Genomic DNA, 25,968 nt, shown 5'->3' with positions numbered 1-25,968 from the left:
GGTCTGGGTCTGTGCAGAAATTCATTACATCGTTTTTTGTGATAGTGTTGCTTTAACTAATAAATACCAACATTTCACATTTCACAGGATTACCTTTGCACTGGTAATGGTGCCATATGGAGAAAACTCTTTTCTAAGTCTTTCGTCATCAATACCATCATCCAGGTTCTTTACATACAAGTTTACTCCCTGTAGTTTAAAAAAAAAGAAGAATCTCCAAAAGACATACAACACTGTTTGATGATTTATCATCCTAGCATCACAAAACAAATATTTTTTGGGCCAGTTAATCCAATAACATCATTGCATAATGTAACAGTTTCTAAATGCTGGATACTAATGTATTCATCCTATTGTTAAGTCTGTAGCAGGAACACAATGATTTACTAAAACTGGTGCACACAGAATCTGGCGCAGCTGTACATAATAACCAATTAGCTTCCAGTTTTTTTTTTCTCAAAGCTTATATAAACAAGCTAAAGTTGGAAGTGGATTGCTTACTATGCAAAGCTGCACCAGACTGTGTGTACCAGTTTTTAGTAAGGCCCCTTTCACGCAGTCGGACCCTTCATTTCATCAGCTCAGTCACGTCAAAATGGATGAAGTATTTATCGGTTTGTCATCACTGGTCATCGATTTTTTTTTTTGCATCCACTACCAATGCAAAATCGGATGAAAAACTGACCATTTGTCAGTTTACATCAGTTTTTCGTCCAATCCATTTTATTAAACTGAAGAAAAATAGAGCTTTTATCAGTTTCCAAAAACGGGTGATGAGGGATGCGGATGTAAACTGATGTAAATGGATGGTCACCCATTTACATCAGTTTTTCCATAGAGATGCATTGATGTCCTTTTTTCATCCGTCAACGGATGGATGAAAAATGGGCAGACGGACAGCATGTGTAAAAGGGGCCTAAATCTCCTCTAGTATTACAGCAAATACAACAAAAGTTAACATACCTGATATCGACTAATTCGCTCCTGCTTGATTTGCTCAAATCTGCGTTTGAGTTCACTCTGACGTTCTATCCTCTTCTGAGCTCTTCCTACGTAAACCATTCGCCCGTTTATCTCTTTGCCATTCATTTCAGCAACTGCCTATCCCAGAGTGAAAAAAAAATAAAAGCGAAAAAAAAACAAACAAAAAAAAAAAAACACACACTTTCTTTTGACACAATGTATAAATAAGTGTATACAAGAACATTTTAGAGGAGCGTTTTTCACTATACACATGCAATGCAATGTTATTGGGTTTAAAGCGGTTGTATCCTCAAAAAAAAAAAAAAAAAAACCCTGCAGGACAAAGGCATAATGGGCTAGTATGCTAGTACTAGCTCATTATGAAATACTTACCTTAGATAGAACAAAGCCCCAACGCGGTCGCCCGGACACCGCTGAGGCAGCCGACATCTGCGCTCGGTGTCTCTTCCGGGTTCGGTGGCTCCGACGCTGTGAGTGGCCGGAGCCGTGATGACATCACTCCTGCGCATGCGCGTGGGAGTTCACTTTCCGGCAAGGAGCTCTGAAGGTCCGGCGGATCTACGGAGTGCATGCGCCGCTGGTGTCAGCGGCTGCATGCAGGGCGAATATCCCCTAAACTGTGCAGGTTTAGGAGATATTAAATTGTACCTACAGGTAAGCCTTATTATAGGCTTACCTGTAAATAAAAGTTAAAAAGCAGAGTATACTACTGCTTTAAAGTAGCTAGGATTATAAAGATAAGTCAATTTTGGGCCTGGTGCCTACATCAGGGACAATTGTCAATCCACTAGCGTTTAACGCATGCGAGAACACAGTCATGTGACTAATTTGCATAAATTATATGCGGTAAAATAAAGTCCAATTAAAAAAAAACCAACACGATTACGTGGTATTTACTGCAAAATGAAAAATGTGCGGTAGATATTGTTTAAAGTCCAATTTACAAAGAGACCAGAGAGCAAAAAAAAAAAAGAAGTGATATTTACCACTACCACTAGGATTTTGCTGGCGGTATCACATGCGGTAATTTGTCAAAATACTTTAATTGTAGGCATTATTTATTTATTTATTTATTTTTTTTAACATTAACCTGCCAGCAGAGAACCCGCTGACAAATCAAATGTTAAGGGCTCGGCGACCGCTCTATCAACCAGAAGAATGTTCTAAATTTCGGCTTAATCAAATACCGCATTTGGTATTTACCGCACAATTCTTAGTGAATTGCACTTTAACAGGTTTACCGCAAGCATTATTATACCGCATTTTTTGGGCTGTTCTAAAACTCTTCCTGAATTGACCCAAAAACCATACTCACAGGCATCAATTTATTTTACAAACAAAAATGTACTTACTTTCTGTGCTTCCTCGTGATTTCCAAAGTTGACAAATCCAAATCCCCGAGAACGACCATTATCATCCATCATTACTTTTACACTTACTGTGTTCCCTACAAAATATCCACATGTAGGCTATCGCTAAAAGGAATGGCATCCTTGGAATATTTCACAAAAAACATTACACAACTTTGCATAGAATCATTCCTGGTCACTGTTTTACTCCTATTGTACACTGAACAAAATTATTAAAAATGCCCATTTTTTATGAGCTGAACTTAAAGATCTAAGACTTTTTCTATGTATACAAAAGGCCTATTTCTCTCAAATGTCTTTCACAAATCTGTGTAAATCTGTGTTAGTGAGCACTTCTCCTTTGCCGAGATAATCCATCCACCTCACAAGTGTGGCATATCAAGATGCTGATTAGGCAGCCTGAATTTTGCACAGGTGTGCCTTAGTCTGGCCACAATAAAAGGCCACTCTAAAATGTGCAATTTTACTGTATTGGGTCGTCTAAAAGCCAGGCAGTATCTGGTGTGACCACCATTTGCCTCACACAGTGCAACACATCGCCTTCACATAGAGTTGATCAGGTTGTTTATCGTGGCCTGCAGAATGTTGGTCCGCTCCTCTTCAATGGCTGTGCGAAGTTGCTGGATATTGGCAGAACATGGAAAACGCTGTCGTATACGATGCAAGAACTGGGATGTTTTCAGCTTCCAGGAATGGTGTACAGATTCTTGCAACATGGGGTAGTACATTATCATGCTGTAACAGGAGGTGATGGTTGTGGATGAATTGCACAACAATGGGTCTCAGGATCTCATCATTGTATCTCTGTGCATTCAAAATGCCATCAATAAAATTTACCTGCGTTTATTGTCCGTAACATAAGCCTGCCCATACCATAATCCCACCTCCACCATGGGCCGCTCGATCCACAATGTTGACATCAGCAAACGGCTCACCCACACGACGCCATACACGCCGCCTGCCATATGCCCTGTACAGATTTATCCATGAAGAAAAGACCTCTCCAAAGTGCCAGACGCCATTGAATGTGATCATTTGACTGAAGTAGGTTATGACAATGAACTGCAGTCAGGTCGAGACCCAGATGAAGACGACGACCATGCAGATGAGCTTCCCTGAGACAGTTTCTGACAGCTGGTGCAGAAATTCTTTGGTTATGCAAACCGATTGTTGCAGCAGTTGTCCGGGTGGCTGGTCTCAGACGATCTTGGGAGGTGAAGATGCTGGATGTGGAGGTCGTGGGCTGGTTTGGTTAGTCGTGGTCTCCAGTTGTGAGGCCGGTTGGATGTACTTCAAAATTCTTTGAAACATCTTTGGAGACTGCTTATGGTACAGTAATGAGTAGGGATGCACCGAAATGAAAATTCTGGGCCGAAAAAGAAACCGAAAATTCAGGATGCCCTTAGTTGAAAACAACTTTTTTCCCCCAAATGATTTTAAAATAGTAGGCGAGGATAATTACCAATGGTATTTGTATTATGCAGAATGAGGGGGTTAATGTATTGAGTTCAGCTCATAAAAAATGGGGGCATTTTTAATAATTTTGTTCAGTGTACAATAGGAGTAAAACAGTGACCAGGAGTGTCAACACTGGTTGCATTTATGAAGCACAAAGGGGTTAATTAACTGCAACTGGTCAGTCACTAATGCATCAGTGGCAATACATTAACTCCCTCATGCTACATAATACAAATACCATTAGTAATTAACCTAGCCTCACCCCCCCCCCCCCAAAAAGAGTTGTGGAGTTTTCATGAGTGACATTTTGAGTTGACACCACAATATCTCACGCACATTATAGGCAGCGCCAATTACCACTCGCACTACAGCACTTTTTGAGAGGGAGAGAGGAGAGAGGCGAGAGGCGAGAGGGAGAGCGCGAGAGAGCGAGGGGAGAGAGCGCGAGAGAGCGAGGGGAGAGAGCGCGAGAGAGCGAGGGGAGAGAGCGCGAGAGCGCGAGGGGAGAGAGCGCGAGGGGAGAGAGCGCGAGACAGAGAGCGCGAGACAGAGAGCGCGAGACAGAGAGCGCGAGACAGAGAGCGCGAGACAGAGAGCGGAGACAGAGAGCGGAGACAGAGAGGGGAGACAGAGAGGGGAGACAGAGAGGGGAGACAGAGAGGGGAGACAGAGAGGGGAGACAGAGAGGGGAGACAGAGAGGGGAGACAGAGAGGGGAGACAGAGAGGGGAGACAGAGAGGGGAGACAGAGAGGGGAGACAGAGAGGGGAGACAGAGAGGGGAGACAGAGAGGGGAGACAGAGAGGGGAGACAGAGAGGGGAGACAGAGAGGGGAGACAGAGAGGGGAGACAGAGAGGGGAGACAGAGAGGGGAGACAGAGAGGGGAGACAGAGAGGGGAGACAGAGAGGGGAGACAGAGAGGGGAGACAGAGAGGGGAGACAGAGAGGGGAGACAGAGAGGGGAGACAGAGAGGGGAGACAGAGAGGGAGACAGAGAGGGAGACAGAGAGGGAGACAGAGAGGGAGACAGAGAGGGAGACAGAGAGGGAGAGAGAGAGGGAGAGAGAGAGGGAGAGAGAGAGATCACTCCGCAGCACAGAGAGCATAAAGGAGGTGGGTGGAGCCATTCTCACATAGGCGCGGAGGAGAAAGATCCTCCTCACTTCTACATTCTGGGTCCTCTCCTCGAGACGTCACTGGTTGCTATACGCCAGTCGGCTGCCCTAGCAACCAGTGTAGCTCAGACTACACAGCCCGGTGGAGGAGGAGGAGATACCCGCCTGACAGGGAAGTAAAAAGCTCGGCTTACTTCCTTACAGCTATTAGCGGCTCGCTTCACCTGCGCTGCGCCCCCCCCCCTTCACGGCGTCCATTAATTTTTTCATGCTCCCCTCAAAACTTGTGACATCTGTGGCATTGTGCTGTGTGATAAAACTGCACATTTTAGAGTGGCCTTTTATTGTGGCCAGCCTAAGGCACACCTGTGCAATAATCATGCTGTGTAATAAGCATCTTGATACCTGTGAGGTGGATGGATAATCTCGGCAAAGGAGAAGCCCTCACTAACACAGATTTAGACAGATTTGTGAACAATATTTGAGAGATATAGGCCTTTTGTGTGCATAGAAAAAGTCTTAGATCTTTGAGTTCAGCTCATAAAAAATGGGGGCAAAAACAAAAGTGTTGCGTTTAAAATTTTGTTCAGTATATATATATATATATATATATATATATATATATATATATATATATATATATATATATATATATATATATATATATATATATATATATATATATATATATTATATACACACACACACATACAATAGATACACTATCGTTCAAAAGTTTAGGGTCACTTAGAAATGTCCTTATTTTTGAAAGAAAAGCACTGTTTTTTTTTCAATGAAAATAACATTAATTTAAATCGGAAATACAGTCTAGACCTGGTTAATGTGGCAAATTACTATTCTAGCTGGAAACAGCTGACTTTTAATGGAATATCTACATAGGTGTACTTAGACCCATTTCCAGCAACCATCACTCCTGTGTTCCAATTGCACATTGTGTTAGCCTGTTCATACAGGACGCCCCCATATGGTCTCTGAGTTATACCAACTGTTAGGTGCTGCTTCCTCCGCTTCCACGCCCGTATGTGTTCGGCTGTGGGAGCGGGATCTAGGACTACAGCTTTCCGACACCCAGCTTTCCTATCTTTACCAACTAACCCACTCGGGCTCGGTTGACTCTAAGATGCAAGAAACTAATTACAAGCTCATGACGTGCTGGTACCGGCAGACTTGGCCCACATATATCCCTCTGCATCCCTCCTCTGCATGTTGGTGAAACTGTGGTGGCACTGGTACCCTACTTCACTTGTGGGGGGACTGCCCATTCATTGCCCCCTTTTGGCGTGACATCCAGGAGCAGATCAAGTCCGTTCTCGACCTGGATGTGCCCTTCAGCCCCCTCCACTTTCTCCTGCACGTTCCCTGTATGCCGCTCAGCTGCAACGTAAGTTAAGCAGACGTAACTTTCTGCCTTACCACCTTAATGCTGCTAAGAGGCTGATCCCGATCTATTGGAAGCGGCCGCAGGTCCTGGGCAGGTCGGAGTGGCGGCGGATGGTAGACAACATAAGAGATGCAGAAGATTGGGTGGCTAAATGTAGAGGGACCCCAATGACACAAGGTGGAGACCATGGCTAGATTACTCGGGTGACTCAGCCGTACTTCCCTCGAGCCTCGACCAGGCCCTGTTGGTGCTGGCTGACCCATCCTTAGCTGCTCTCCACCTACCCAACCCTTAGCCCCTCTTCCGTAGGGTGTCTGACTTTCAGATAGACGGGAGGACCTCATGGAGGCATGGTGCGCTCCAGATCCTGGCAGGTACGACATTCTCTTTTTCTTCATTCCTTGGGTCTTTCCCCTACCCTATTTTTTCTCCCCTTACTCTTCTTTTTTCCCTTTCTTTCTCCGCTTTTTTCTCTTTATTTCCCCATTTTCTTCTACCACATGCAGCCCAGCCTACCTCAGGTGGGATGCTTTGCGAATGTGTTGGGCAGACTGCCGGAGCAGACTATGTTATTTCTTTTTCCCCCTCTAACCCTCTCAGGCCACTAGGTTGGCCTGGGGTTATGCAGTTTTTCCCGTGAGAGCTGTCGCGCACCTCCCTACTGCCCGCTTTGGGTGGATGGGTGTGCTGGGAGGGGCCCCGGGTTGAAGCGCCGCATTGGGGGGAGGTCTGATGGAGGCCATTGGCCCCCTCCCCCTGCGGTGTGCTTTGGCTCGGGGCTCCCCTGAGCCAGGCTCCGCACCAAATAGATGCCTGTGGCTGTCATTGGTCAACTGGTTCGTGACCTACGGCAGCCTGCCCTCTGTCAAATGTTGGTTATGCATCGCACTATGTTTGCATTTATTGCCCTTTTTTCTTTGCATTATGTACCACTTTGCACTTTTGTACCCCCAGAGCTGTGGCACTGTTTGGCTACATCCCCCCTTACACCTTTGACGTTGTTGTCACATCTTTTTTGTATGTTACTTTGTTAAACGAAATAAAGATTCATAAAAAAAAAAAAGGCTAACTGATAATTACAAAACCCTTGTGCAATTATGTTAGCACAGCTGAAAACTTGTGCTGATTAGAGAAGCTGAAAAACTGGCCTTCCTTTGACTTAGTTGAGTATCTGGAGCATATGCATTTGTGTTTAATATACTCTCAAAACGGCCAGAAAGAACTTTCTTCTGAGACTCGACAGTCTATTCTTGTTCTGAGAAATGAAGGCTATTCCATGTGAGAAATTGCCAAGACACTGAAAATTTCCTACAACGGTGTGTACTACTTCCTTCAGAGAACAGCACAAACGGCTCTAACCAGAATAGAAAGAGAAGTGGGAAACCCCAGTGCACAACTAAGCAAGAGGACCAATACATTAGAATCTCTAGTTTGAGAAATAAACGCCTCACAGGTCCTTCAACTGGCAGCTTCATTAAATGGTACCCGCAAAATGCCAGTCTCAACATCCACAGTGAAGAGGCAACTCCGGGATGCTTGCCTACTAGGCAGAGTTGCAAAGAAAAAGCCATATCGGAGACTGGCCATAAAAAGGAAAAAAGATCAAGATGGGCAAAAGAACACAGACAATGGACAGAGGAAGATTGGAAAAAAATGTTATGGACAGACGAATCTATGGTTGAGGTGTTTCAATCACACTAGAAGATTTTTTAGACACGGAACAAGTGAACAGATGCTGGAGAAGTGCCTAACGCCATCTGTCAAACATGGTGGAGGTAATGCGATGGTCTGGGGCAGCTTTGGTGCTGGTAAAGTGGGAGATTTGTACAAGGTAAAAGGGATTTTGAATAGGGAAGGCTATCACTCCATTTTGCAACACCATGCCATACCCTGTGGACAGCGCTTGATTGGAGCCAATTTCCTCCTACAACAGGACAATGACCCAAAGCACACCTTCAAACTATGTAATAACTATTTAGGGAAGTAGCAGTCGGCTGGTATTCTGTCTGTAATGAAGTGGCCAACGCAGTCACCAGATCTCAACCCTATTGAGCGGTTGTGGGAGCAGCTTGACCGTATGGTACGTAAGAAGTGCCCATCCAACTTGTGGGGGGTGCTTCAGGAAGCATGGAGTGAAATTTCTTCAGATTACCTCAACAAATTGACAGCTAGAATGCCAAAGGTCTGCAAGGTTGTAATTGCTGCAAATGGAGAATTCTTTGATGAAAGCAAAGTTTGAAGGACAAAATTATTATATCTTGACTATATTTTCTATTCATTTTGCAACTCGTTTGATAAAAAGGGTGTTCATGAAAAATATGAAATTGTCTGGGTGACCCAAAAGTTTTGAACGGATTATAATATATATATATATATATATATATATATATATATATATATATATATATATACACACACACATACATATACACACACACACACACACACACACACACACACACACACACACATATACATACACACACAAATATATTTATATTACATACATACAAAAAAAAAAAAAAAAAAAAAGCTTCTTGTGCCTATTAAGCAAAAAGCTGGATTTTTGACTTACCGTAAAATCCTTTTCTCTAAAGTTCATTGACAGACACAGCTCCATAGTCTTCTTAATCATTGAAAAATTCCCATACCAGTATTTGCATGAGGGGAGGGAAAACAACGCAGAGAAAGAATATAATTCCCCAAAGGCTAAACTTAGCCAACCAGTTAACATGGAGCTCAACCAGGAACAACTATATTTTCTTTTTTTAAAACAGCAGCCTGCAAAACCTTGCAGCCAAAAAAAGCTTTGAGGATGCCAACACATCTACTTTTTAGAATTTTGTGAATGTGTGCACAGGCTGCCAACAGGAAAGCAAGTGTTATATGGTCCAAGGAAACCTGTTGGAGCCCTTATACCATCCCTCCTACCATCTACTGACCCCAGTGGGGCATAGCTGTATTTGATCCGGGGTGACTCTTGGGTCAAAAATTAAGGTGAGAGGCTTGGCATCTTTTGGTGGTGGTTCACTGGAGCACCTTCATGGAGGTGCAACGTTGGACTTTTCTGGGACTTTTTGCTTTCACCATCCACATTATTTGGATACCTAGAGCACTTGATTTTATATGTACCTATATAATTCAGTATGGATACGATTTGATACACATTATAATATTCTGTTTGCATTTATATACTTACTCTTTGGTGATATTACTGCATTTATTATTTTGTTTGGAATTATTTCCTCTGATTTCTTAAATTATTGCACATATTAATTCTGGCGCTAGACTTTTTGGTCATTTATAAGTCTGTACAACCGTCTGCCTGATCCATCTGGATATGGTCGCAGCAGACACAGCCAATCCCTTTCGAGGTCCTTCCGTGAGGACAAAGACTCTGATTTCCTGAAATATTGAGTAGCCGTCAGGTACACCCTAATTGCCTGAACCACATCCAAAGAATGCAAGGCAATTTCCTTTGGATGTGTGAGCTTAGGATAGAGTGAAGGCAGCACAATGTCTTCATTCAAATGTAAATCAGAAAACACCTTAGGAAGAAACAACTTGATTAGGACAAAGTACCACTTTATCTCTGTGGACCACCAGATAAGGTGAACGGCAGGATAGTGCCTCCAATTCAGATACTCTGTGAGCAAAGGTAATAGCCACCAAAAAGGCTACCTTCTGTGACAGTGTAAGCAGAGGAATCGGAGGAGACACGTGGCGAACCTCTTGAATACAAGTGTGCGACTCAAAGCACGTGTAGCTAAAGGGTGATGGAAAAAATAAAACAGCCAAAGCTGACACTTGGGCTTTAAATGGTACCCAAGGCCAACCGCTGCTCAACCCCTCTTTGGAGAAAAGCAAAATCCTAGCCACCGAAAAGGAGCGTGGATGCACCTTCAGCGATTCACACCATGAGATGTACGATTTTCACGTACGAGGATAGATCTTCCTGAAGGTAGATTTTCTAGCCTTCAACCGTGTAGGAGTCAGAAAGACCCCTATCCTTCAATACCTGGCTTTCAACAGCCACGCCATTAAAGCCAGCAACTGTAAAGCAGGATGGAAGATTGGCCCTTGAGACAGCAGATCTTCCCCGAGAGGAATTCTCCAAGGAGCATCGGTGACCAACCTTACCAGATCTGCGTACTAAGACCGGCGAGGCCAGTCTGGGGACACCAGAATGACTGGAAATCTTCCACCTCCATTCTGTGCAGAAGCCTCGGCTGGAGTTTCAGTGGAGGGAACGCATAGATCAGTCGATACTGACCCCAAGGAGCCACCAGTGCGTCTGTGGATTCAGCCAGAGGATCCCGAGGCCTGACTACAAACCTCTGTACCTTCTTGTTGAGTTTGAGAGGCTAACAGGTCGACGTCGGGTGTCCTCCACCAGACACAGCAGGTGAAAGACCTTTGGGTGTAGGGACCATTCCCCCTGATCCAATACCTGAGTACTCAGGTAATCCGCCTGCCAGTGCTCCACTCCTGGGATATGCATGGTGGAGAGGGCTGGAACAAAATTTTCTGCCAATTTCAGGATTTCGCCCACCTCCCGGGCAAGACACTCTTGGTGCCCCCTTGATGATAGATGATTGAATCTGAACTGGACAACCCTGCAGAAGATTTGTCCAGTGACTCAGGCAAAGTTTTATCGCTCCGAGTTCCAGAATATTGATCAGTAGTCTGGACTCTTCCAAAGTCCAGGTCCCCTGGACACACAGCTTCCAAAGCGCTCCTCCTCAGCCAGACAGGCTGGCATCCGTTGTTACCACAGTCCAATGCAATGGGAGGAGGGACTTGCCCTGGCTTAAGGCCAACGAGTGAAGCCACCACAGAATAGCACTCCTTGTGCTGTGACTCAACCGAATCATATTGTCCAAGGATTTTGGATCTTTGTTCCACTTGACAAGAATTTCCCTTTGCAATGGTCTTGTGTAGAACTGAGCAAACAGAACCACCCTGAAGGTAGACACCATAAGACCTAGAGCTCGCATGCAAGTCCGCAGCAAGGACAGGTTGCTGGATAACAGCAAACAAATCACCCTCTGCAACTTTTGCAGCTTTTCCAGGGGAGAAACACCCTCGCCCAAGCGGAGTCCAGAGTCAGTCCCAGATAAACCAACTTGGAGGTTGGGACCAGAGCAGACTTTTTGAAATGGATAGTCCAACCAAACTCTTGCAGAGTCAAGACAGTGATAGACAAATCGCCCACCAGAACTGCGTGGGAATCCGCTTTTAAGAGCAGATCATCCAAGTACCCTAGGACCGCAATCCCCTGCTGTCGCAGTAAAGCCAATAACCTGAGCCAAAAGGGTAACGCCACAAATTGATAATGCTCCTCTCTTACAGCAAATCGAAGGAAATGCGGATGTCCAGTACAAATAAGGATTATGCAGATATGCATCGTTGATATTGATAGAGGCCGAAAAGTCCCCTTGCTGTAGGGACGACACTACAGTGCGAATTAACTTCATTCAAAACCTCCGAACCTGCACAAAAAACGATTTAGAGCTTTGAGATCCAGAATTAGACGCACTTTTCCCTCTTTTCTGGGAACAGTAAACAAATTTGAATGAAACCCTTGAAAGCATTCCCGGGAGGGAACCGGTACAATCACCCCTTGCGACAGCAGATCCTTTACCGCCCCTCATAGATTCCTTAATCAATCTGGAGATTGGATGGGAAATATCTGTCTGACATTCGGGACCTGAATTCAATCTTGTAAACCGATCGGATCAGTTCATGGATCCATTTGTCCTGAATCAAGGCGGTGCATGGTTCCATAAAGAAACAAAGACCTCCCCCCACCCCAGATACGGATGAGGGCGTCCCTTCATGCAGACGGGGATTTGTCTGCAGATCTGGGGGGGCTGCTCTCGGCTTTCCCGACCATGTCTTCTTGGAACCCCCAGAAAACCTAAATGGCTTGGATCCTGTCTCCTGCATGCCGGTGGCACGAAAAGGCCGCCTGTGGGCCGTTAAATAAGGCCCCCATCTATTACGTGGTGACTTGCCCTTGGAGGATTGAGGAAGAAGAGTACTCTTCCCACCTGTAAGCCCCTTTTCCAGGTAACTTTTTATTAACTTTGCCCATTCCGTTATGGTCTGGGACACCAGAGTGATCATGAAGATCAGTTTAAGTATTGAGCCCGCTATCCCATGCAAGTGGCGGGACATAGACTCAAACCTTCTATTCACAGGGTCTTTAAAGACTGGAGACTCTTCCACTGGGACCACAGTAGATTTGTTCAGTGGAACGGGCCATTTTGTGGTTACAGTGTCAGCGAATGGATAGCGCCTCGGCACCACTAACGTGTTATGAGACACCCCCATTGGTCAGAGACAATTTTGTCAAAAAGTTCCGGACAAGGGAAAACCTGGCCCGACTTCTGGGATTTGTGTGTGCCAAAAGACACCTGCGTCGCTGACGCTGCAGAATCAGCCGCGGCAGGGACCCCCAACCGGATTAACCCCCCCCCCCCCCGCAGAACCGCTATAGCAGCATCTGCCCATCCCCCCCGCCACTGACTGAGGTAGGGACCTCTATGATGGTGGGGAGGAAGCCCTTGGGGGAGCCTAGTACATACAGAGAGGCCAGGGGGAATGGGGGGCACCCGAGGGTCCAACGTTCCCAGAGAGGGGCCCACATCCGACCCAAGACCTCCAGAGCTATGGGGGGGGGGGGAACACTACTCACCATACCAATGACAATCAGGTGCCTGGACAGACTACCTCTCCACTCGGTGTGGGGTTGCTGACGACCAAGGGGCACGGTGCGACTCAGGCCGAACCAGGTTAGAAACATAGAACATAGAAACATATGTTCTATGTTTCTAACCTGGTTCGGCCTGAGTCGCACCGTGCCCCTTGGTCGTCAGCAACCCCACACCGAGTGGAGAGGTAGTCTGTCCAGGCACCTGATTGTCATTGTCCTTCTGCAGGGTTGTCCAGTTCAGATTCAATCATCTATCATCAAGGGGGCACCAAGAGTGTCTTGCCCGGGAGGTGGGCGAAATCCTGAAATTGGCAGAAAATTTTGTTCCAGCCCTCTCCACCATGCATATCCCAGGAGTGGAGCACTGGCAGGCGGATTACCTGAGTACTCAGGTTTTGGATCAGGGGGAATGGTCCCTACACCCAAAGGTCTTTCACCTGCTGATGTCCAGCGCAAATAAGGTTGTGAGCGTCTCGGCGAGGTGTTTTACTTGCGGGCCAGCCCCGTCCATTGGGGCTCTGTCGTGGCGAGGCCTAGCTCAGGGCTATAACCTACACGAGGTCGCTGGCCAGACTGGGAGACCTTAAGGATCCAAGATATCCAGTCTGAAACCCCATCCGACTGTTGATTACAGTTCTCTCAGAACAGAACTAGCTAAAAACAAAGGTTCCCTTTAAAATTAAATAAAAAATACAAGCTAAAAACAAAGTACCAGCCAGGAACTAGGTCCTACTCCTAATCTAGGCAAAAATAAACTGAATCCTATAGCAAAGTGAGTAGGTGTATGTCTGCAGGGACTGCCCCATAGGCGTGGTAAAGTTTTTTCCTGCCTAGTGTCCTACTCCTGTAGGGGGCAGCATAACCCAATGGTTAAGAATATGGCGCTGCGTCTGTCAATGAACGATCGAGAAATACCTTTTGTGCACACTTTTCCTTTCGGATTTTAAAAAACAAAAAAAATGTATGTATCCTTTATATGACTTTCTCAGTTTGGGATCCTCATCTACATTGACAGTAATGTAAATTGATCACTCCATTTTTTTTTTTTTTTAAATCAAGGAGCGTACAGCTGTGGAAATGCTATATTTCCAGATTCGTAAAAATTGGATTTTTGACTTACCGTAAAATCCATTTCTCTAATGTTCATTGACGGACACAGCTCTGATTCTTCTTAACCATTGGTTATACAGCCCCCTACAGGAGTAGGACACTAGGCAGGAAAAAGCTTTACTACGCCTATGGGCAGTCCCAGGGGGTATAAACCCACTCTCAGCTATAGGCTCTCAGTTGTTCTAAGCAGTATCAGAAGAAAGCCCTCTCCACAGGAGGGGTGAGTGCTGTGCCCGTCAATGGATTTTACAGCAATTCAAAAATCCCATTTTCTCTTTCGTTCATTGACGGACACAGCTCCTGATCTTCTTAACCATTGGGATGTCCCAAAGCAGTGTCAAACATGGAGGGGTGGGAAACAGCAGAAAAAGATTCCCAAGGCGAACCATAGCCAACCACGTAACATGGAGCTCAACCATAAACAACTTGAGCTCACCTGAGAAAAAAAAAAAAAAAAAAACACAATACACCCACAAAGAGGACCAGGTCCTCTAAACAGCAGCCAGCAAAACCCTCCGGCTAAAAAAAGCATCCACAAATGCCAACACATCCACATTATAAAAATGTTGTTAAAGTGTGCACTGACGACCAGGTGGCTGCCTTGCAAACCTGCTTTACCGGCGCTTGTTGACGGAAAGCCCAAGAGACCCTAAGTGCCCTAGTAGAATGCTCCTTGACAGGGAAAAGGAGGAACCTGACCCGTCATCTGTCTGATCCATCTGGAAATGGTCGCAGAAGAAGCGGAGGCGAGGTTCGTCCGTGTGCAAAAATAGGGAGTCTGACTTCTTAAAAGACTCCGTAGCTGCCAGGAACACCCTAATTGCCCAGACCACATCCAAGGCATGCAAGGTAATTTCCTTTGGACGTTTAGCCTGGGACACAGTGAAGGTAATACAATGTCTTCATTCAAATGACAGTCAGAGACCACCTTAGTAAGGAATGACGAACAGGGCCAAAAAGCACCACCGTATCCTTGTGAATCATCAGTAAGGTGAATGACAGGAGAACGTCGCCAGTTCCAACACCCTGCAGGTGATATCAGGGGGTGATAGCCAACAAACCCCCCCCCCCCCCCACTTCCGGGCAGCGCAGGCAGGGAAACCTCCCGAATAATTTTCAAAGGGAGATTTCTGTAGAGCTGAAAGCACCACGTTAAGTTCCCAGGGCGGCAACGAAACCTGCATTGAACAAAATGTCAGACACCCTAAAGAAAAGGTACGCATCAGGGAGTGGGAGGCCAAAGGTCATTGGAAAAAGACCACCAAAGCCGATACCTGGCCCTTGATGGTACTCAAGGCTATTTTCTGTTCAACCCCCTGTTAAAGAAAAGGTCAAGACCCGATCCACTGAGAAGGAACAAGGATGAACCTCAAGAGACTCGCAGCACACAATGTACGTCTTCCATGTATGAAGGTAGATCTTCCTAGAAGTACAGTCCTTGCGAAAGTATTCGGCCCAGTTGAACTTTGCGACCTTTTGCCACATTTCAGGCTTCAAACATAAAGATATAATAAAACTAATTTTTTGTGAAGAATCAACAAGTGGGACACAATCATGAAGTGGAACGAAATGTATTGGATATTTCAAACTTAAAAAACTGAAAAATTGGGCGTGCAAAATTATTCAGCCCCCTTAAGTTAATACTTTGTATCGCCACCTTTTGCTGCGATTACAGCTGTAAGTCGCTGGAGGTATGTCTCTATCAGTTTTGCGCATCGAGAGACTGAAATTTTTGCCCATTCCTCCTTGCAAAACAGCTTGAGGCCAGTGAGGTTGGATGGAGAGCGTTTGTGAACAGCAGTTTTCAGTTCTTTCCACAGATTCTCACTTTGATTCAGGTCTGGACTTTGACTTGGCCATTCTAACACCTGGATATGTTTATTTGTGAACCATTCCATTGTAGATTTTGCTTTATGTTTTGGATCAATGTCTTGTTGGAAGACAAATCTCCGTCCGAGTCTCAGGTCTTTTGCAGGCTCCATCAGGTTTTCTTTCAGAATGGTCCTGTATTTGGCTCCATCCATCTTCCCAATTTTAACCATCTTCCCTGTCCCTGCTGAAGAAAAGCAGGCCCAAACCATGATGCTGCCACCACCATGTTTGACAGTGGGGATGGTGTGTTCAGGGTGATGAGCTGTGTTGCTTTTACGCCAAAACATAACGTTTTGCATTGTTGCCAAAAAGTTCGATTTTGGCTTCATCTGACCAGAGCACCTTCTTCCACATGTTTGGCGTGTCTCCCAGGTGGCTTGTGGCAAACTAAACTACACTTTTTATGGATATCTTTAAGAAATAGCTTTCTTGCCACTCTTCCATAAAGGCCAGATTTGTGCAGTATACGACTGATTGTTGTCCTATGGACATAGTCTCCCACCTCAGCTGTAGATCTCTGCAGTTCATCCAGAGTGATCATGGGCCTCTTGGCTCCATCTCTGCTCAGTCTTATCCTTGTAGGAGCTGAAGGTTTAGAGGGACGACCAGGTCTTCGTAGATTTGCAGTGATCTGATACTCCAATTTCAATATTATCTCTTGCACAGTGCTCCTTGGGATGTTTAAAGCTTGGGAAATCTTTTTGTATCCAAATCTGGCTTTAAACTTCTCCCCAACAGCATCTCGGACCTGCCTGGTGTGTTCCTTGTTCTTCATGATGCTCTCTGCGCTTTAAACGGACCTCTGAGACTATCACAGTGCAGGTGCATTTATACGGAGACTTGATTACACACAGGTGGATTCTATTTATCATCATTAGTCATTAAGGTCAACATTGGATCATTCAGAGATCCTCACTGAACTTCTGGTGAGAGTTTGCTGCACTGAAAGTAAAGGGGCTGAATAATTTTGCACGCCCAATTTTTCAGTTTATTTGTTAACAAAGTTTGAAATATCCAATAAATGTCTTTCCACTTCATGATTGTGTCCCACTTGTTGATTCTTCACAAAAAATTACAGTTTTATATCTTTATGTTTGAAGCCTGAAATGTGGCATAAGGTCGCACGGTTCAAGGAGGCCGAATACTTTCGCAAGGCACTGTAGCTTTCACTAGCATAGCAATCACTGACTCAGACAAACCTCCATCCTTCAGCACCTGGCGTTTAATAGCAAAGCCATCAAAGCCAGTGACTAAAGCAGGATAGAAGATCGGTCCTTGGGACAGCAGATCCTCCCTGAGAGGAAGCCGCCAAGGAGCACCTGCGACCAGCCGTACCCGATCAACTGAAGACCGGCGAAGTCAGTCTGGACGGAATCCCTTCGGCTTTGAGCATGCAAGGGAGTTGTGGCAGAAGTTTGAGAGGGCTGGAACGAATCGGTCAGCCCACCTTAGAATTGCGGCTACTTACTGAGCCGCCAGGAAACCATTTGTGCCCCCTTGGTGATTGACAGACCACAGCCGTGGCATTGTCCAAATGAATCCGTACCGGACACCCCTGAAGACGAATTGTTCAATGAGCCAGACAAAGGCTGATAATAGTGTTCCAAAACATTATTCGGCAGTCTGGACTCTGTCAGTGTCCAGACCTCCTGAGCACAGATCTCTTCTCTTGACGCCTCACCACCCGGACAGAATGGTATTCGTGGTGACAACCGTCTTGTACAGGGGGAGAAAAGATTTTTTTCCCTTCTAAGTGCCAGAGAATGAAGCCTCCTCTAGAGACCGTGGATACTTGTCCCATTTCACCAGAATCTCTTTAGCAGACAGACCGCCTCGAGGGTGGACACCATCAGGCTCAGCACCTGCATGCAAGCCCAGAGAGATGACCGTCTGCTGAACAGAAGCTAAATTGTCTCCAGAAATGTCTGCAGTTTTTCCAGAGGAAGAAAAGGCTCTTTGGCCCAGAATCAGACCCAGATAGTCCAGTTTTTATGGACAGCACCAAAGACTCCTAAATGGGTAGGCTGGCATTCTTGATGTCGATAGAAGCGAGAAGAAATCCCCCTGACTTGGGGGCGGCAGTACTGTGTGAATGGACTCCACGCGGAACTTCTGTACTTGCACCAGCAGTTTAGTGCCTTGAGGTCCAGAATTGAATGTACCTTGCTTTCCTTCCTGGGAACTGAAAAGAGGTTTGAGTAAAAACCCCTGAAAAAACATTCCGAAATGGGAACAATAACTCCTTAAAGGCACTAGTATTGCACTACCATAAAGAGACCCGTAAGTGATCTGGGGACAAGTGCAGGTTGGAAGGGAAGAACCAAACTCGATCTTGTAGCCTGACCTTCATGAACCCATGTGGCCTATACTAGGGAGGTTCATGAATCCAGAAACCAGCAAAGGACATCCCCCCACCCCAGATATGGGTGAGCGCACCTCTTCAGGCAGAGGCCGCCTTGTCTGCAGGTCTGGAAGAGTCAGCTTGTGGCTTGCCAGACCAGGTCCTCTTGGAACCTCCGGTGAAGGGCCTGACTTTATTCTTTGTCTTGAGACCCTGAGGGACAAATAAACATCTTCGGATCCAAAGAGAAAGGCCCAAGTCTACAACGTGGCTCCTTGCCCTAGGTAGAAGAGTACTCTCTACCCCCTCCCCCCCGTGAGTCCCTTACCAATGTCATCCAAGGAACCTCCAAACAGGCAATTCCCTACAAGGGGGAATCTGATAAGGCCTTCTTAGAAGTCTGTTCCGCAGACCAGTATTTCAGCCAAATAATACGCCAAAGGACAATTGCCGAAACCCCCTGGACCAACTGATCCGCCAGCTCTGCAAAGACAGGGGGAAGCAGTTTACCCTCCAGGTTTCTGCGTTAAAGTTTAGCACACTAGGTCAGAGCTTGCAACACCAGGGCAATATTAAATACCGGCCTAAGTGCGCGAACCAGCCACAGCGAACACATGGCGGGCCAGAGACTCCGCCCTTCTATCAGCTGGAAAGTTAAAGGCCGAGGACTCCTCAACCGGAAGGTAGCTTTATTTCACCTGGAAACCAGCGAGTCCACTACAGGTGGGACCGTCCACCTTTAAAATACAGTTAATCTTCATAAGGACAGCGCAAGCAAAAAGCGCTTAGGAACCACGGAGTTTCAGAAATCCCCATTTTGTGACAATGTTGTCAAAGTAAGCGGAAAAGGGAACACCCTCGCTGCTTTGGAGGGCCTGTGGGTGCCAAAAGGGACCGGCGCCTCTGACACAGCATCAGCCGCAACCTCCATTTTTTAAGTGTCACGCACTGACACAAACAGTGTATCAACCAGCGCCTTTTCATGTGCGGCTAGAGGAGCAGAGGAATCATCCTCACTATCTGAGCACTCAGGGTGCGTGGATGCAGACCCAGTAGGGTCACTATATACTAAGCTCACCCGGAAAACATAACAATAAGGGGAGGATACCAACTGTGATCCCACAAAGGGGACGTCGACCAAGGGTCCACAAATTGACCACCTACTGAACCCCATAAAAAAAAAACAGGGGGGGGGTCGCCCTCTGAGCCCTTCATAGAGGGCATAATAGGAAATAGCCCCCTTAAAAGGGGGCCGCCTACCATGACGCGGACGCGCAGGCAGGGTACCCTGATGGTACCGCAGCGCTAAAAGGGGCAGGTACCTCACACAATAATGGCGGCAAGGCTGTCAATAAATGAAGCGCCCCCACAGTTCCACCCCTTCTAAGGGAGTCTCTGTGACGGTACTCACCGTCACTGGGAGTGAAAGACCTACTTAATGGTTTGGATTGCTTCAAGTGGGACAGTAATATTTGTCAGCAATATCTCTCAAGAAATATGAAGATTTAATCCCACTTTACACTGTGAGACCTATAGCCTGTTGCCATGAAGTCCGATTCCTAAATAATCATAGCAATATGTAGATGTATATTCCATGAACTTCAATGTAGGAGACAGACAGACTTTTATTGGCAGTCTTGTCCTATTGTCTGTTTTGAGGTGGGATGTGGATTGTGTCAAGTCTGCCTGTCCCATTGTTAAATGTTAATGAACCCACATTGTTCTGTCCAGATGGCTAGATAATTAGTTCAGGTTAATTTGGTTTCTGTATACAATTTCATCTGCATATAATAATGTAATCAGGTAACCCCTGACCTGTGTGTGGTATTTTGATCAGAATGGGGATGTGTTCATGCGAGTATAAATTGAGTGTAAAACTGTTCAAGGAGAAGGTTCCAAAACTTGTACAAGCCAAGTTGTTGGCTAGCTTTGTATGAGGGCAGCTGGGAAAATCTGGTATATATGTTCATGACTGCAAGGAAGCCATATACTGACGGAAGACAAGTACAGTGTGGGTCAGCGGTTCCGTTACAGGCTCCAAGCTGACCACATGGCCTAGCAGGCCACAAGCCGCAGCATAAATTTTTGTGGAGGCCCAGCCGCAAGTGCACGGATCCCTGCCCGGGAGATGCCCAAAGAAAGACTGGGGGCTTCACCTAAACGCACTGATGCCGCCCCCCAACAGAGGCGCCCGACTCGGCCGCGGTCTAGATTTTTGTGGGCGCCCAGACGCTTGGACACGAGCCCCACCACCCAGGAGCAGCAGAGGTAAGGGCGGATTCCCAAATAGGAGGCGGTGGCTTTAGCCATACTTACAGGGGCCACCTCGCGTAGTTTCCGAGTAGTAGGCCGCAAAGACACGGTCTAAATTTTCGGCCGGATCTAGCCACGTGAGGCCCACGGATGCTAAATTATTCGCTCCCCCAGGCGAACAACTGCCGCAGGGAGCCCAGAGGACATTCCTGCCCTAGTCACTAACCCCCAGGATGGCAGGGAACCCTGCTCAACCCACCATTGTGCACCAGGAAAACCCAGTCAGCAGCAACTCCAACCAGCCCCCCATAAGAGTACGTGGCAACAGTCAGCTCATAACCTCACCCAGTAACCACTGAAACGAGGGGCTGGAAGGGTAACCCAGGGGTCCCAATGTACCAGGGAGGGGCCCACAAACCTCAAAACCCCCCAGGAGTAGAGGGGGGTCAGCTACCATACCAGGAACAGGGTGGACACCGCTCCATCGTAATTAGGGTGCTGACGTCCAGGAAAAACGCTGTGACTCAGGCCGAGGCCAGGTCATATGCGTCCTTGCGGGACATTTAACTTGCAAGCCAGGCCCCGTCCAGTGGGCTGTGTCGTGGGCCAGACTGGTGTGGGGGGGGGCCCTCTGCATTTAGATCATCCAGTCCGGCAATTGATTGTAGATTCTCACAGGAACAAAATAACAAAAGATAGGAAAATTCCAATTAAAAACAAAACAAAACAAAAAAAAAAAAAAAAAAAATCGCCAGGACCAGAGATCCCAGCAAGGAACTAGGTCCTTACTCCTGACTATGCAGAAAAAAACTGAGTGCCTATAGCCGAGAGTGGGTGTATACCCCCTGGGACTGCCCATAGGAGTAGTCAAGCTTTTTCCTGCCTAGTGTCCTACTCCTGTAGGGGGCAGTATAACCAATGATTAAGAAGAATCAGAAGCTGTGTCCATCAATGGACGAAAGAGAAAATTTGTACAGGCAACTGGGAGAATTTTAATGCCCACTCTGTCATAGCCTAAAGACCAGAGAGATTCAAATAAATACTTTCAGTGTTAATTGGTTTACAACCGATACACCTTTACACTTTTCTCTTACATTTTAAGAAGGGACGATATGCAGGGAAAAGATAGACACAAACATACTCTTAAGATAAATTGCTATTTGATACATATTTTAACATATTTTAAAGAGTAACTAATGTAACTAGTGTAAGTTTCGTTTCTGGCTAGGGCGTTCCCGACGTCCTTCTCCGGCTCTCTTTTCCCTCTTAGCCCCCCGATCCTGGAAGGCCTTGGAGTCTATATATTTTTCTTGACTACTTTCTGTGTAGGGCCCGATTCTATTTAATCCAAAAGTGTCTACTAGTTCATGGTTAATACAAATTTGCCCTCTCCCCTTACCCCTCCCACACCTATTTTAATGCAGTTCACAATAGTAGTATTTTGGTACTGCACCTCTGACTTGTAGAATGTCACACCTACTGAGCTCTACTGTAAAAATCTATATTGTTTTACATGACTTGTGGACACATTCTGACACCTTTTTTTCTATATGTTAGTCACGTTTGAGCATTTGTATGAGTTACATTGTATATCTTCCATAACGTCAATAAAAATCTATTGAAAGTGAAACTATGCAAGTCTCATTACATGTAGGGTGTAGTGTTCCAATCATTCAATGGCACTGGTGTGAGATAAAAGGGTGTTGCATACCAAAAGCAGAAAAGATCTCCTTTAGCCTTTCATCGTTCATATCTTCTCCAAAATTTTTTATATATACGTTGGTGAACTCCATCACTTTTGCGCCATATTCCATTTCCCTTTCTTTTCTTGACTTAAAATGGCCAACAAATCTGAGAACAGGAAAGAGAAAACTAATCTCTAGCCCTGGATTTAGTTTTATTACAAATTTAGATTTTAAAATCCACATATTTTAAAGAAAGCCTTTGTCACATACCTGGTAGAGACAGAGCTGAAAAGGAGGTCTTTCTTGTGTCTCCTGTTTAACATCCATAAAGTATCAAAAGGGAATGCAAGGACATGGATCGGCACGAGTGTCGATGCGTCTGGCAATACCAGATGGGTTGAAGCTAGCAGATGCCTGCACCAGGCAACTGTAAACTCCTGGACAGGAACATCCAGGTACGTTAGGCTGGCCATATATGTCCAACTTTCGTTGTACACTTTGTTAGATTTACCACAAACCACATAATATGAGGTCAAAGCTAAACAACACTTTCACTTGTATCCAATTAGGTAGGCCTTTGTACTACATAGTTGAAGGTAAATTTCAAGAAAATTGATCAGAAAATTGTATCGTGTATGGCCAGCCTTAGGGACCTAGACAGAATACAAGAGGAGGCTGGGAACAGCTGAGCAGCAAGTTACTAATTCAGTAGACTAGATCAAAGTCTGAGATTCAAGTCAGTAACAGCCAGTGAAGCGACTAATTTAGAACAGATTTAAATACAGGATTCAAACCAAGGTCAGTAACAGCTGTGCAACAGAAATACAATGCAGAAGGTAGTTCTCACGCAAATAGGTTGAGGTCACAATGGCTAAGCAAAGGTACAAAAGCAGGTCCAAAGCTGGTAGTACACAGGATGGCACAAAATGCAGGTCGCAGTTTATTAGACAATAACCGGTCTAAGCAGTGTCCAAGTTTCTTTAAGCCATTCAGCATCAAGACAAATGCATGTCAATGCATGTACAGCAGTCAACCCAAGTTCAGGGTCACGTTCCATAACATGTATGTGCCTTGCACTGGACTTCTTGTAGTAGAACAAACCAGACCTTCATTACACTGCTCAAGGACATTTTTTTAGGATAAGCCTAGAAAATGTTCATATGAATCTTAAGTATGTTGGTTTCTGCTTTCCACTTAAGATACTATCCTGCAGTCCAGAATAGTTTTGACTTAATATTCCTTACTGCCATTAATCATTGTAGGAGCAAGAGGTCCTGAACTCCACCCAAGAAATGGATTCAAAACAGCAGGCTTTAATAGCAGCACATGAAAGACTGGATGAATTCCTTAGGTTTCTGGTAAAAAATGAATCCAGTGGCCTATAAACTTTTTTTTTAAATAGAAAATGGGCAAATATATCTACAGACCAGGTTCTTGAATGGGCACATCAAATTTAGGTTGACAGCGAACAGCCTCACCTTGCCTCTTGCCTTAAGATTTAGGTCATATTTCCATTTCTTGTCAAAAGAAATTAATCAGCTCTGGCCTTCGTGATGGTTTCATGTACTGTTATATTTTGTTCTAGGGCTTTAAAAAATTCCAGCCTCCCTTAATGTGCAGTGACTAAAAAGTTGGGAACCCCATCTGGTTAAAAAAAAAAAAAAAAATGTGAAGTAAAAAACATGCAAAAAAAAAAAATAGAGCGTGCAGGCAGAACTTACAGAACTGTTGTAGGCCAATTCTGCTAAGAGAAGAATCCCTGTTCAGTCATCCTGTGCAGGAAGACGAGAAGAACCATAGAAATTGTCCTAGCATCTGATTAGTATGTTCAGCTTGACTGTTTGTGGGTAAAAAGCTGAAGAAAAAAAAAAGTTTAAAAAAACTTTAGTGCCTTGTAGAGCAGTGTCAACATGAGGGGTGTGTACACAGCAATATACTTCCCAAAGGCTAAAACGTAGCCAACCAGGTAAAACAGAAGCTCAACCAGGAACAACTGGAAATCACCTGACAAAAAAGTACACCTCAAAGAGGACTAATCCTCTCCAACAGTGGCCTGCAAACCACATTTCCTTTGGGGAGTCAGCCCAAACAGCCTGGTAATCAGCTCGGGCAGCCTGGCTAGCAGCTCGGACAGCCAGCCGCGAGTAGGCCGCAAGCCTACGTGCCGCGTAAGTCGTGAGTCCGTCCGTTAGTGAGTCCGTCCGTTAGTTTGATCAGCAGCTCGGTTAGGAGTTCAGACAGCATCAGTCACCTGGACAGCAAGCTCCGTTGGCCGCGAGTAAGCTGCAAAGCCGCAGCTCCAACCTTCGGTCCGTGAGGCACGCATCGGTCGGCAGCACCGTCCGCTATATCAGCAGCTCGGACAGCCTGGTTAGTCACTTGGACAGCCTGGCCAGGCACCCAGACACCCACAGCCTCAATTTTTTGCCCGATCCGGCCTCGTGAGGCGCGCATCAGTCGGCAGTACTGCCCGCAATATCAGCTCGGTCAGACACTCAGACAGCCGTGAGTAGGCAGCGGACTAAATTTTCGGTCTGATCCAGCCAGGTGAGGCGCATACCTATGGATGAGGAGACACCCGCTCCCCCCCCCCCAGCCCAATAACCACCACAGGGACCCCAGAGAACATCCCTGCCCCAGTCACTAACCCCCAGTGGGCCGGGAACTTTTTTAAAGACACCCGTGTGTGATCCAGACAGCCTGGTAAGCAACAACCACATCCGCCCCCCCTTACAGGAGCAAGTGGCAAAGCCAGCTACTACCTCATCCAGGGAAAAGGGGGGGGGGGGAGTGGGGGTAGGTTGGTGCCAAAAGACCACCGTGACTGTTAGAGGGACTGGGGGAATGGACTGGAACCGGGGGTCCAACCATCTCAAGGAGGGGCCCATGGGACCACAAAGGAAGAAGGGGGGACACTACTTACCACACCTTGGAACCGGATGGGCACCACTCCGGGCAGACCACCTTCCCCATCTTGGAATAGGGGGTGTGCGGGCTAGAGGTACGCTGCAAATTAGACCACGACCAGGTCGTGTGCGCTCTTGCAAGGTGTTTCACTCGCAGGCCAGTCCCCGTCCAGTGGGAGTATGTCACTGCCAAACTAGCGCGGAGCTGAAGCCTGCGCATGCTTGCTGGCCAGACTGGGAAGACCGTAAGGATCTAGGATATCCAATCTGTCGTCCAGTCCGGCAGTTGATTGTAGTTCTCACAGGAACAGAAAATAAAAGAAAAAAATAAATTCAGTTTAAAAAAGGAAAAAATGGCAGGACCAGAGATCCCAGCAGGGAGCTAGGTCCTTACTCCCGACTAGGCAGAAAAAAAAAAAAAAAAAAAAAAAACGATCCTAGAGCAAGAAGTGGGAGTATACCTCTTGGGACTGCCCCATAGGCGTAGTGAAGTTTTAACTTTTAACTTTTATTCACCCTTTTTCCTCCTAGTGTCCTACTCCTAGGAAGAGCAGCATAACCCATGGGTCAAAGAAGATATGTAGCTGTATCGGTCAATGAACAAAAGAAAAATCTAGTTTACAAAATGCTGGAAAGTGGATGGAGAATTGCATAACCTAAAAAGGCCTCATGGAATATTCAAAGTGACCAAATCAAGTGATTTTTTTATCCATGAAGAATATTTCTGCTTGGCAGGGGATGGTGATGGAGGAAT

General features: G+C 45.9%; 1 protein-coding gene across 1 annotated transcript in view; it reads right to left on the bottom strand.

Annotated features, from left to right (window-relative positions):
* The window catches only part of PABPC1L (poly(A) binding protein cytoplasmic 1 like), a gene marked incomplete at its 5' end in the record, with an annotated part of 266,227 nt that overhangs the window by 166,201 nt on the left and 74,058 nt on the right, over nucleotides 1-25,968 (bottom strand). Inside the window, 4 exons of the mRNA XM_082271768.1 lie at nucleotides 94-189; nucleotides 964-1,101; nucleotides 2,337-2,431; nucleotides 22,335-22,474. Coding sequence (XP_082127894.1) covers nucleotides 94-189; nucleotides 964-1,101; nucleotides 2,337-2,431; nucleotides 22,335-22,474 — 469 coding nt within the window. The remainder of the gene's footprint in view (nucleotides 1-93; nucleotides 190-963; nucleotides 1,102-2,336; nucleotides 2,432-22,334; nucleotides 22,475-25,968) is intronic.

The sequence above is a fragment of the Pelophylax lessonae genome (assembly GCF_965119305.1).
Source record: "Pelophylax lessonae genome assembly, chromosome: 11".
NCBI lineage: Eukaryota > Metazoa > Chordata > Amphibia > Anura > Ranidae > Pelophylax > Pelophylax lessonae.
The sequence above is the reverse complement of the archived record's forward strand: the minus strand, read 5'-3'. Positions and strand labels throughout refer to the sequence as shown.